General features: G+C 33.3%; 1 protein-coding gene across 1 annotated transcript; it reads left to right on the forward strand.

The window, feature by feature from the left end:
- Positions 1-2,430: 2,430 nt before the first annotated feature.
- LOC145611366 (G-type lectin S-receptor-like serine/threonine-protein kinase At1g11300) lies at positions 2,431-5,810 on the forward strand. The gene is made up of 7 exons (XM_081666693.1): positions 2,431-3,694; positions 3,809-3,919; positions 4,015-4,193; positions 4,353-4,563; positions 4,698-4,935; positions 5,076-5,223; positions 5,357-5,810. The coding sequence occupies exons 1-7, from the start codon at positions 2,431-2,433 to the stop codon at positions 5,669-5,671; spliced, it is 2,466 nt and encodes an 821-aa protein (XP_081522819.1). The 3' UTR covers positions 5,672-5,810.
- Positions 5,811-12,170: the final 6,360 nt, after the last annotated feature.

Consider the following 12,170-nt stretch of genomic DNA (forward strand, 5'->3'; position numbering starts at 1 on the left):
TCTGCTATGCAAATGAAGCAGTTCGGATTACAAAAACAAAACCTCACATTGCTTGGTAGTAACAAGAATTGTAAAGTGTGAACTTTGAATATGTGAAATGTGATTTTTTGCGTTGAGAATCCTCAGCATCTGCTCAGTATAGCTCAGTTGGAACTATGCACATCATGTGTTCGATAAAATGCCCAACTGATAACTGCGCTCAATCAGTTTTGATTCTCTGCAATCTGATATCTTAGTCTGAATTTTGATCATTTCACAGGTTACTATAATCGCACTGCATTGATTCAGCATATTGGAAGTTCATTGGTGAGGCTACATTTTCAAATATTAATCCCTGATCATGTTACATGCCCTGAACTATCTCTAAGCTGGCATGATTAGCGCAGATGTAAGAGCCATGACTTCGAGTAATTTAAATTTGGGGGAAACTCTTTATTTGAGCAAAGATAAGCAGCGGATGTAAACGCGCATGATGAACACGAATCACACCAGAAATGTTTGGCTTTGGCCTATTGTTTCTTTTTGCAATGTAAGTTTTTATGAAGTTTATTTCATTTTTCTGCTATTAAGTACAAATTTATTTGTGCTTGAATTTGCTGTTGATTAGGCATAATCTATCTGATCATTCGCGTACATTGTACTTGTTGATTAGGCATAATCTATCTGATCATTCGCGTACATTGTACTTGTATTAATATCTGTTGCAAACTAATGAAGCTGTCTATCCTCCTTGACTTATTCCTATGCTATAGCACAATAGGCATAGTTGTTTAGGTGCTCTACTCTAGTTTTTTAGCTAGAAGTCTTTGGTACCTGATGTCCTGATTATCTGTCGTATTTCTAATTTTTTCTTATAGTTTACACTATATTAGTGTGTGAAGGCCTCATAAGACTTGCTCTTATCATGTTAAGGATGAGGTAACACATCTGTAATTGCATGGACGACATATTATGACATGTATTTCTTAGCTCATCTTTTTTATTAGAATATTGATTTAGGTTTTTGGAAATTCACGGTCTTCCATTCGTTGCCATTGTGAAGGAACTCTCTCGTATTTGCCCAAAGGAGTAGCTATGAAGGGGAAAAGAATAAGAAATGGAAAGTTTCCTTAAAAAACTCTAATGACCATTCACAATACAAGACAAGGGAGTATTTCTTGGTCTAAAACTACTCTGTTTTGAATATTGTAGTACTTAATTTGAATACCAATTGAGACCACAGTTAAATCTTAATTTATACATGTAAGTTAAGACTATGATTTTCAGCTACTATTCTTGTGTTCGTCATCCATTAAGCGGTTAAACCTATTATATTGGAAAATAAAGAAAGTATTAATTGTATTAAACTCATGCATGGTCAAAAAGTCAAAATTATCAATATTTTTAGATCATAAAGTCAAAAATTTTATGGAGATGCTATTCTTGCAATTACATCAATATGTGAATATTTCTTTTTAATATTGCATTACTACCTTGACTGCAGATTGGAAGACTTTATTCTTTTTTTGATGCGTTTTTTGTAATAATGTTGATTCAATTTATGCTGGATTGGTTAATTGATTGGTTGGTCAAACAGTGTTTGGGTTTTCTGTCTTTGTTTTTAGCTTATTCTAGATTTTATTATGTCATGGGTTCATATGTGTAGGATAGACCCTTGCCAGGGCTGGCAGTATGGCTCTGGAGCCAACACGAATCACGGTACAAGTTGCAATGATTTGGCACGGTTAGGCTAGGCACATGAATACATGACACCGAGGTGTGAACCTTGCCTAGGCAGGACATTTAAAAAAATGGCAGTTTCATGATATGATGCAAAATTATCCCATGGATGAAGCACAGCAAAACCCTTGTTGTGTCTTCATTTAACTTATATTTAAGTCTATTTATCTGTTAAAACATAGTTAAAATTAGCTTTTCCATTAAATATAACAGAGTAGTTTATTAATATATACTTAATGTTTACATACAGTTTATTTTGGGAAAAACCTTTATACAAAAGCTCATATGATGTAAAAGTATGCTGATGAAGGTGAAAACAACAAACCTGTCAAAGTTTTAATGACTCAATAGAGTTAAACTGTGGAATGGTTGACAAAGTCTATTATCAAATTTTTAATCCCACTGTCACAATTTTTACAATTTAAATACTGTTAAGACTTAGCTTGTTGGCCAATTGTAATTAAGAGATAGAGACCAGAAAATCAAACTCGACGGATGCTTCTAGCATTCTTGTAGTCAGACTTATGGGTTCATACATAGCCAGAGGTAAATAAAAGGAATACGCGGAGCCTTGTGATGAATATATGTAGCCATGTACATGACAAATGAATTCATGAATAACATTGGTTTTAGGATTGAGCAACAAGGCATAGGACAAAGCATTCCTTTTTTCTCACATATTTGTACAGATTTTGCTGTTTGTGATAATCTATGAACATATTTCTTCTATTCTTATTTTGCTTTTCTTTATTTTTTGGTTTAGTCCTAGCCAATATTACCACTACTCAATATCTAAGAGACCCAGATGAATTAGTCTCAAGGAATTCCACTTTCAAATTCGGGTTTTTCAGCCCTGCTAATTCGACTAATCGCTATGCTGGTATATGGTACAATAAAAATAATTCTGATGTACTCGAAGTCATTTGGATAGCCAACAGAGACAGACCACTTAATAACTCTTCTGGGGTGATCAGTATATCAGAGGACGGCGATCTTCAACTGTTGAATGGACAAAACAATACTTTCTGGTCAACTAACATAGCAGCTGATCACGAGGTAAATAATTCAGTTGCTCAGCTTTTGGATACTGGAAACCTTGTTTTACTTTCAAATGTCAGCGGCGATATCATCTGGCAGAGTTTTGACTATCCTACCGACACATTGATGCTGCGCATGCAAATAATTGTTGATGAGGATAGAAATACATCACGGCGGCTTAAGTCTTGGAAGAGTGCTACAAATCCATCCACTGGACGCTTTAGTGCAGGCATTAATCCTCGTTTGCTATCTGAAATTTTCGTTTGGGATGGTGATCGTCCTTATTGGCGATCTGGACCTTGGAATGGTCATGTATTTATTGGAGTACCAAGTATGTATTATTTTGCTCTGATTGATGGATTTCGTCTTGATGATAACTATGAAGAAGGCACACTTGGCCTATCATTTTCAACATCAAGCCAAAGAGTCACAGAACACTATGTTCTGACTTTTGATGGAGTAGTGCTACAAAAAGAATGGGATGAAGACAGAAAGAATTGGACAACTATATGGAAATCAATAGAAACTGAATGTGATGTCTATGGTAAATGTGGGGAATTTGGGACTTGTAACTCAAATAATTCGCGTATATGTGGTTGCTTGAAGGGCTTTGAACCAAGAAATAACCAAGAATGGAACGAAGGGAATTGGACAAGCGGTTGTGTTCGGAGAACATCTTTACAGTGTGGGGATATAGGAGCTGAAGAAAATGGGTTTTTGAGGTTAAGGAAAATGAAGGTGCCAGATAATGCTGTGATGTTGAACACAGTAAATGAAGAGCAATGCAGGAGTCAGTGCTTAGGAAATTGTTCATGCTTGGCTTATTCTTATTATTTAGGTATTGGGTGTATGATCTGGAGGGAAAGCATGGTTGACATACAGGAATTCTCCTCCCTCGGTGTCGATTTATACATTCGTTTGGCTCAAAGTGAGCTGGGTAAGTAGTTCTCTGCTCTGTGTTTTTCCCCTTACATGTAGCCTTATTTGTGCTCTGAACTTTGTATATATATATTTTATCTTGTTTAATGTGGAATTTTCGTCGGTTTTGCAGAGGAAACTGGGAGTAGATGGAAGCTTATTTTGGCAATCACACTGGGTTTGGGAGTAGTTATAGTTGTTCTAGTCATGTACTATATATGGAGGCGAATGAGGAGACGAAATGGTAATATTTTTGTCCTGCTAATTCATCACTTTTATAGTCACATATTTTGAACTTCCTTAGTTTTTTACACGGAGTATATGTTTATCTTGCTGCAGAAAGTAACGTTATCAGCAATAATGACGCACATTCACATAGTATCAAGTTAGAATCCGGTTTTGATGATGTGAAGTTGCAAGATTTACCATTGTTTAGATTTGAAGAGTTGGTAGCTGCAACAAACAACTTTGACTTAAGAAATAAGCTCGGTCAAGGTGGTTTCGGTCCAGTTTTTAAGGTAATTTATTTTTATATCTTTGAAGACTTGAAGTTATATCACTATAAAACTCAAGTGTTTTTCCCCTGACTTAATACAGGGTAATTACAGGGGAAAATGGGGGTATGAACAGTAAAAAGAAATAAGAAGTTTATAGTTTAATGTTTCTTTAACTTCCAGGGAAAACTAGAAGACGGACAAGAAATCGCTGTCAAAAGGCTTGCAAGAGCATCAGGACAAGGCTTACTAGAATTTATGAACGAAGTGGATGTCATCTCCAAACTCCAACATAGAAACCTTGTGAAACTTCTTGGCTGCTGTGTTGATGAAGAAGAAAAAATGCTGGTTTATGAATACATGCCAAATAAGAGTTTGGATGCATTTCTTTTTGGTAAGTTCTATACTTATCAGTCAATGCCGCAATCTAACCCTTATATACGTACATGCATGATACATTATCAAAATCCATCTAATAGCATCACTAACTACTGATTTTACTAAATTGTCTGTATATTGTTTCATCAGATCCACGAGCACAGGAACTTCTATACTGGAAGAAGCGCTTAAATATTATTGAAGGGATTTGTCGCGGCCTTCTTTACCTGCATCGTGATTCTAGATTGAGGATTATTCACAGAGACCTCAAACCAAGCAACATATTGTTGGATGAAGACCTCAATGCTAAGATATCAGACTTTGGCATGGCAAGGATATTTGGTGCCCAAGAAGATCAAGGAAATACCAACAGAGTTGTTGGCACCTAGTAAGTATCCTATACTATGAATAAGATCTAATAATAAGTATCCTATATTATGAATAAAATCTAATAATAAAATCAATTGTAATTTATAAAATGATTAGTATGTAAGTTACTAATTTGTTGATAATTTATAACTATTTTAGCGGTTATATGTCTCCGGAATATGCAATGGAAGGGCGCTTTTCAGAAAAATCAGACGTGTACAGCTTTGGGGTGCTGCTACTAGAGATTGTTAGTGGCAGAAAGAATACTAGTTTTAACGACGACGATTCATTGAACCTCATAGGATATGTAAGCTAATCCTACAAAATCCTTTGAACTACTTCTATGTTTTGTATATTAATTTGAGTAATTATTGATTGATTGAGCACAAGTATCAGACAAGTTATTAAACAATTGCATATTTGTATGCTTATTGTTTTAGGCCTGGAAGTTGCGAAATGAGGATAACATTCTTTCACTGATTGATACAACAATCAACGATCCATGCTTCCATGAGGAGATATTGAGATGCATTGAAGTTGGATTGTTATGCGTTCAAGAACTTCCTGAAGAAAGACCATCGATTTCGTCCGTTATTTCCATGCTTGATAGTGAAATTACAGATCTTCCACAACCAATGCAGCCTGTATTTATGCAAGGCAAAATCCAATGTCCTAGGAGATCCCCTCAGAATTTTGACCTAGAAAATTGCTCAGTGAACAATGTTTCCTTAACTTCTCATATCAGTGGTCGATGATATAATTAAACTGCTCGATAATATAATTAAACTTCCCATATAACGTAATTATGCCTTTATTAATAAGTAATTATAATAATAAGGAATTATAGTAATATATTTGTAAACATGGACATAATTTGTAGTCAACTAGTCATACATTCATGAGATCAAAATCTTATTGTGCACATGCTTTCATTTTACGGTTTTACCGCAATGTTGGATTTTTTTTTTTTTTTTCCTTTTTTCACGAGTACCTATCTGGGCTATTTTTTTTTTTAAGTATGTGATGTGTGGTCTAGCTATACCGAGATTATATCCTATGTAGTGGTAGACTGGTAGTATATTCATATTCAAAATATATTCATCTGTAAGCCAAGTTGAATAGAAAAGTTGAAAATCCCATTTATATAGACACAAGAGAGTAGAGAACAAACCTTCATGGCTCTACCGATCGCGAGTTTCTCAAATCGCATAGCCCGCGAAGATAACCATTTCATTAACAAATGGTGAATTTTTTTTTATTTTTTTTGTTAAAAAGAAAACTTAAAAAAACTAAAACTAACGAAGAAGCTCCTTTTGTTTGGATTTGGTGGCAGCAATCAATTGATTGAATGATAATTAACTTAAATTAGGTGAAAATGAATATTATAAGTTGAGTACTTTATTTGAAACTTTTGTAACTTAAATACCTTCGGTGAAACTTTTTGCAAACGTTAATACTCTTTAGTAGTATTAACTCGGGTTTTAACTCAATTATGTTTGAGTTGCTCAATGAATGATCGGTCGTACTCATTAGCACTTACATTATTTTCTTGAATTACAAAATGATGTTTGATCATTGCATTTTGGGTCATTAAAATTCATAAATAGACTTTTTGACTCTAATAACAGTGATTGATATTACGTCTGAGAATACATGCGAGTATCATTTTCCTTAAACGATTGGTAAGTAAACGCGTCGCTTCATTTGTTAATCAACAAATAATAACAATAATAAAATTATAATTGAGTATAATAAAAGAATATCATTATGCATTGGGTGAATGACAATTCCGTACTTGGATCACATCGTACAATACATTATATTTCAAGTTATGCACATGCAACACATCATTACCAATTACCAATAACAAATAGACTTTGAGGATTGATAATTCTTTTGTATAATATACTAGATGAAGCCCGTGCGATGCACGGGTCGATCTATTTTTTTAAAAAAAAATATATTTTTCATATTTATGTGATTACATTTGTTATTTTATTAGTTGTACGTAATATATCATTTTCATTTTATTAGTTGTACGTAATATATCATTTTCTCCGTATTTGTTTTATAATATTAGATAAAATTCCTAATCTCAAAAGATAATATTTCGTATTTAATTAATGTAACCATTAAAATCTCATTGGTCAATTATGCTTATGTGGCACTTGAATTATTTATTAGATATAACTATAATTTATAATCCTACGTCGCACGTTAACTAATCTTAGGTGGCATAATCCTATTATAACGTTTTAAAAATATTAATCCTATGTGGCGCTCTAATAATTTTTTAAAAATAAAAATCCTACGCGGCGCTCTAAAATCTCGGGAAAAAACTCCCCTTTATATATATATACTAGATGAAGCCCGTGCGATGCACGGTTTGTTTGATTTTTTTTTTTTTTTTTTATGAGCTAATATTTGTTATATATTTAGATAAAATTCCTAATATTAAAAGATAATATTTAATATTCAATTAATTTAAACTTAAAAATCTCATTCACCAAGCGTACGTTGAAATATCGCTCACATGTTATTAAAATTTGATCAATGAATTATTAGTTTTTCCTTCAAACAATAATTCATTGATCAAATTTTAACCTTTATTTTTAAAATTTGATTGAAGATATACTACCTAATTAGGAAAACCCGAATTTAAATATCAAAATGATAATTTATATTTAACAAAGGAATTTAAAACTTATGAATATGATATTTTCTGGGCATTTTTAATAATATCAAGTGTTATTCCTATTTTAGCATTTCTATTTTCCGGAATTTTAGCTCCGATTAACAAAGGACCCGAGAAACTTTCTAGTTACGAGTCGGGTATAGAACCTATGGGGGATGCTTGGTTACAGTTTCGAATCCGTTATTATATGTTTGCTCTAGTTTTTGTTGTTTTTGATGTTGAAACGGTTTTTCTATCTCATGGATAACATAAGACGAACTTAGTCCTGCCAAGAAGTAATTATAGAGTTGACAATTATTGTAATGAGCTAACTATCAGGGAATTGTTTAGTAGATGTGAGAAGGTGAAATGTTCAACTAACAACTAAGTGTGAAAGCGATGCCAAAGATATTGTCGAGGAAATTATTGACCTTGATGAAAGTTTTTGAAAGCATTTATATTTTCCTCGAATAATCATCTTCCATTATTAGTAGAAATCAAATAACAAAAAATAATTATCGCAAAGTTTATAAAGCTTACGTGGCATTTGAATTATTTAATTTTAAAAGAAATTAATAATCTCTTATTTAATTGGCTAATACTAAAATTTATAATCCTACATGACGCGCTGAGAAAATTAGATCCTACGTGGCTTTCTAAAAACTCGGGGAAAAACTCCCCTTTATATATATATGAGATTAGATTGTTTTTCAAGTACTATAATACACATGCTTTCAAAAAAAAAAAGGTACTATAATACACATAGTATATTAATACTGCCAAAAAAAGTACTATAAAGTATAATACACATATAACACGGTATTCTCATAGACTTTGACACTTTGTACAACAAGAGAAATGCAATGAAATGATACATAATCTGATAGTCATGATTCTCATGACTCATTATAGGAGTTGATCAATTCCTCTATTTTCCTTGAATATTACATAATAATAATATGGAATATATATACATATATATACTAATATAGTTTAATATTTGTACATACTTTAACCGCTAATTTATTGAACATCACAGTAAAGTGATTTTATTAACAATAATTTCTTGATGCATCAAATATATAACGCTAAATTTTGATGTCCATAAAATCTTGTGATGATTAAATTAATTTTCATTGGATTTATATTTTCATGCTTACGGATTTGTTGAGCCAGGTTCTCCAGCCCCTACCTCGTTTTTGGGAAATCATTTGGGATCTTGCCTCAGTCATGTTTGATGGTTGCTCTGGCTTCTTGCATAGCACAAAGTTCCTCCCTCCACATGATCCGATCTCGTCCCATGTACCTAGGGCTTTGAATATATATGAAGTTGGTCATTAACTAAGTAAAAATGTACATAACTTATAAATTAAGATGTACGTAATAATACTTCTTCCAATCCATTCTTTGTTACTTGACGTATTATGACTTTTGCACTGCTTAAACACTTGTTGTTTACTTTTGTTATTTATACATAAGGATAAATGCAATCATATCACATGATATATCCAGTTATTGATGATTATGATTATGCATTGAAAAATGTAATGAATAATACAGGTTAAGTGAAAAAGAAATAAAGGAAATGGAGATTTTGTCAGAAAAAACCATTTATAACAACTATTTTGTTGGAAAAAACCTTATAAAAATTTTTTGGCAAGGAGAAACCAGATTGTAAAATATTTTTGTTGAAGACAACTAGATATCTCTAATCACTCAATTAATCATTAATTTACCCTTAATTATTTTAATTAGTCATAACTTTCACTAATTTTTTAATAATTAGATTGATTTATAAATTTAAAAAAAAAAAACCAAAAACCACCCTTACCACCACCAGTCAACCACCCTCTCCTTCTCCCCCTCCCATGGCAGCACCCCCCTCCCTTAACTTAACCAGTTTAGACGTTATATACAAAAGCATTGAGAGAAGGGTATGTAAGGCTTATACCATCAGAACCAGCATGGGAACAATAGAGGAGAAATTTGGTAGAATCAGAACCCAATATAGGGAGGCGACCTTCCTTAGCATACAACTTCAAAGCAGTGGCAATAACTCCGTCAACAACATCCTCTTCATTTACTAGAAACCTCAAAGGCCCTGCACTTCCTAGCACATTGATAATCACCAGCAAACGTTTGTTGTCACGGTCATTGATACTACCCTTGCTACACTCAAAGCAGTTGCCTTTATTCTGCTTCTCGCCGGAGTACAAGCTCGTGATCATATTCTCCGATAAATTCCTCCTCATTTTTTGGTTAGTAACGTTGTAACCCTTATATATATCGATCAAAGATATACACTCGAACAAAAGATTTAACAGAATTTAACACGCACCTAGCTTATAATCACACTTGTGCTAAAATAAAAGCAAGGACACAATGCAAATTTATGGACTTTTAAAAAATGTTTTATGGTGTTTAAGGGTCAAGGCCGAGGCAGCGATAATACCAAGCTTGCTTACAAGAGCTGAAAGAAGAAGAGAAGAGAAATATGAAGGAAGCGCGACCGGGCTGCGCTTGTTTCATAGGACGTGCAGTAGATGGGATGTTGAAATATAGAGAAGGCATGAAAGGAGCTAAGTTGCTAACTGTGTGTACCATTCAAATTGTTGTTGATTTTTTTTTTTTTTTTTTTTATAAGATGACTTTGACATGTAATTGAAGGAGAAGAATATTGATGGAAAGAATTCTAAAAGAAATGGTATGAAAAATGGGATAATTAGGAAGGCTACTTACAAATAAGATAGATTGTGCAAAATAAAAGAAAATAGGTGGTTTTTGTGCTGGTATATTCTCTTTGTAAAACGTTTGTTCTCTAAATTTTTTAATGGCAATCATATTATGGTGTGGACAGAGTGACGCGAATTGAGCAATTATTCTTTTAATTATTAGTGTATGTTCAAATGAGCAATAATTGTATGCATGTTGTCTTTATTTACAAAGAATCAATCAATGACAAAATTAATTCCTCATTTTTCACATTTCATCTCGTCTATTATACCCTTGAGTGTGCTTCACGCTAGAGTGTGTGAAAAAAAAATACATGTTTCTTCCATTTTTTTTTTAATTGCACCATTTTTCTGAAAGTTGCTTATTAATTAAATTATTTTTATAAGGAAATTTTGTCAGAAAAAACCATTTATAACAACCTTTTTGTTGGAAAAAACCTTATAAATTTTTTTTGGCATATAGAAACCAGATTGTAAACTTTTTTTGTTGAGGACAACCAAAAACCCCTAATTGACATTATTAACCTCTAATTTCTCTTATTTATTCTAATTACACTTTTAACTCTCATTTAACTATTTAATAATTAAATTAATATGCATATTTTTTTTTAAAAAAACAAACAAACAAAAACCACCACCAGGCCACCACCACCCAGCCTGCTAGAGTGCTAGCCACCCCTTCCCCTTCCCCTTCCCCCTTCCTATTCAAGCCGCCGCCTATAACCTCCACTCTTATTGGTGACCAACCTCCAATCAACCACCGCGTTCACGACCTTGGTTGTTGCCCGCCGAGCTCCCCTGCTGCGACCAGCCAAAAATTTCTTCCATTCTTTTCTAATCGTGCCATTTGCTACTGCCGACAAACAATTCCATGGCAAAATCAACATCTCACAACAAATTCAGGCAATTCAACAACAAAAAAATGAGAGAAAATCACAGAGAAAGAGATGAAACCTCGAGGATTGATGACGAAGACGAGATCAGAGCAGCGAGAGAGAAGATTAGTGGAGGAGAGAGAAAATTGAGGCGGCATGGATGGAGGATAACCACTCTATTGGGTGGAATTTTTGGGTTAGGGTTTAGGAGGGAGGTCGTGGCGATTGTAAAGGGAAAAGAGAGGAGGTTGGTTCGACGGTGGAGGTTGGTCGGCGGGGGTGGGGGGTTCCAGGCGGCAGCTGGGGATGGGGGAGGGGGCTGCTACCTGCTGCCACGGGAGAGGGAGAAGGAATTGGTGGCTGGTGGTAGTGAAGGTGGTTTTTGTTTTTTTTTTTTTTTTTTAATTAACTTAATTATTAAATAGTTAAGTGAGAGTTAAGAGTAATTAGAAGGAATTAATGGGAAATTAGAGGTTAATTGACTGATTAGAGATCTTAGGTTGTCTTCAACAAAAAAAAATTTACAATCTGGTTTCTAATTGCAAAAAAAAATTTATAAGGTTTTTTCCAACAAAAGAGTTGTTATAAATGGTTTTTTCTGACAAAATTTCCTTTTTATAATGTATATTTCCATACACTTTTTTATTTGTTTGCACACCAAATAACCTATTTTAGCTTTTTACATATGTTATACAAAATATACACTTGTTACCTCACTTTTACTCATTTATTAAACTATGTGCTCAACTCAAATGGTGTAATTAAAAAAAACAAAGGAGTTCATGTCACGCAACATATATGCAGACACTAACACATGACATACATAGATTGCCATGCTTAGGAAATCCTTGATAGACTATTATTTATTTTGAATTTATTTATTTTGGGTGGAAGACCATCATCTTTTATTTCCTTAGCTACATATTAAAGCTGATAATGACAACTTTATCATTGTTTAACAATCATATAACCA

This window comes from Chenopodium album, chromosome 24 (assembly GCF_948465745.1).
Source record: "Chenopodium album chromosome 24, dcCheAlbu1.1, whole genome shotgun sequence".
In the NCBI taxonomy this organism is placed as follows: domain Eukaryota; kingdom Viridiplantae; phylum Streptophyta; class Magnoliopsida; order Caryophyllales; family Amaranthaceae; genus Chenopodium; species Chenopodium album.

Coding starts and splice junctions, on each gene's coding strand:
- LOC145611366 (XM_081666693.1), top strand. CDS start 2,431: ATGAACATATTTCTTCTATTCTTATTTTGCTTTTCTTTATTTTTTGGT. Junction 3,695..3,808: donor TTTGGCTCAAAGTGAGCTGG/GTAAGTAGTTCT, acceptor TCGGTTTTGCAG/AGGAAACTGGGAGTAGATGG. Junction 4,194..4,352: donor GTTTCGGTCCAGTTTTTAAG/GTAATTTATTTT, acceptor TTTAACTTCCAG/GGAAAACTAGAAGACGGACA.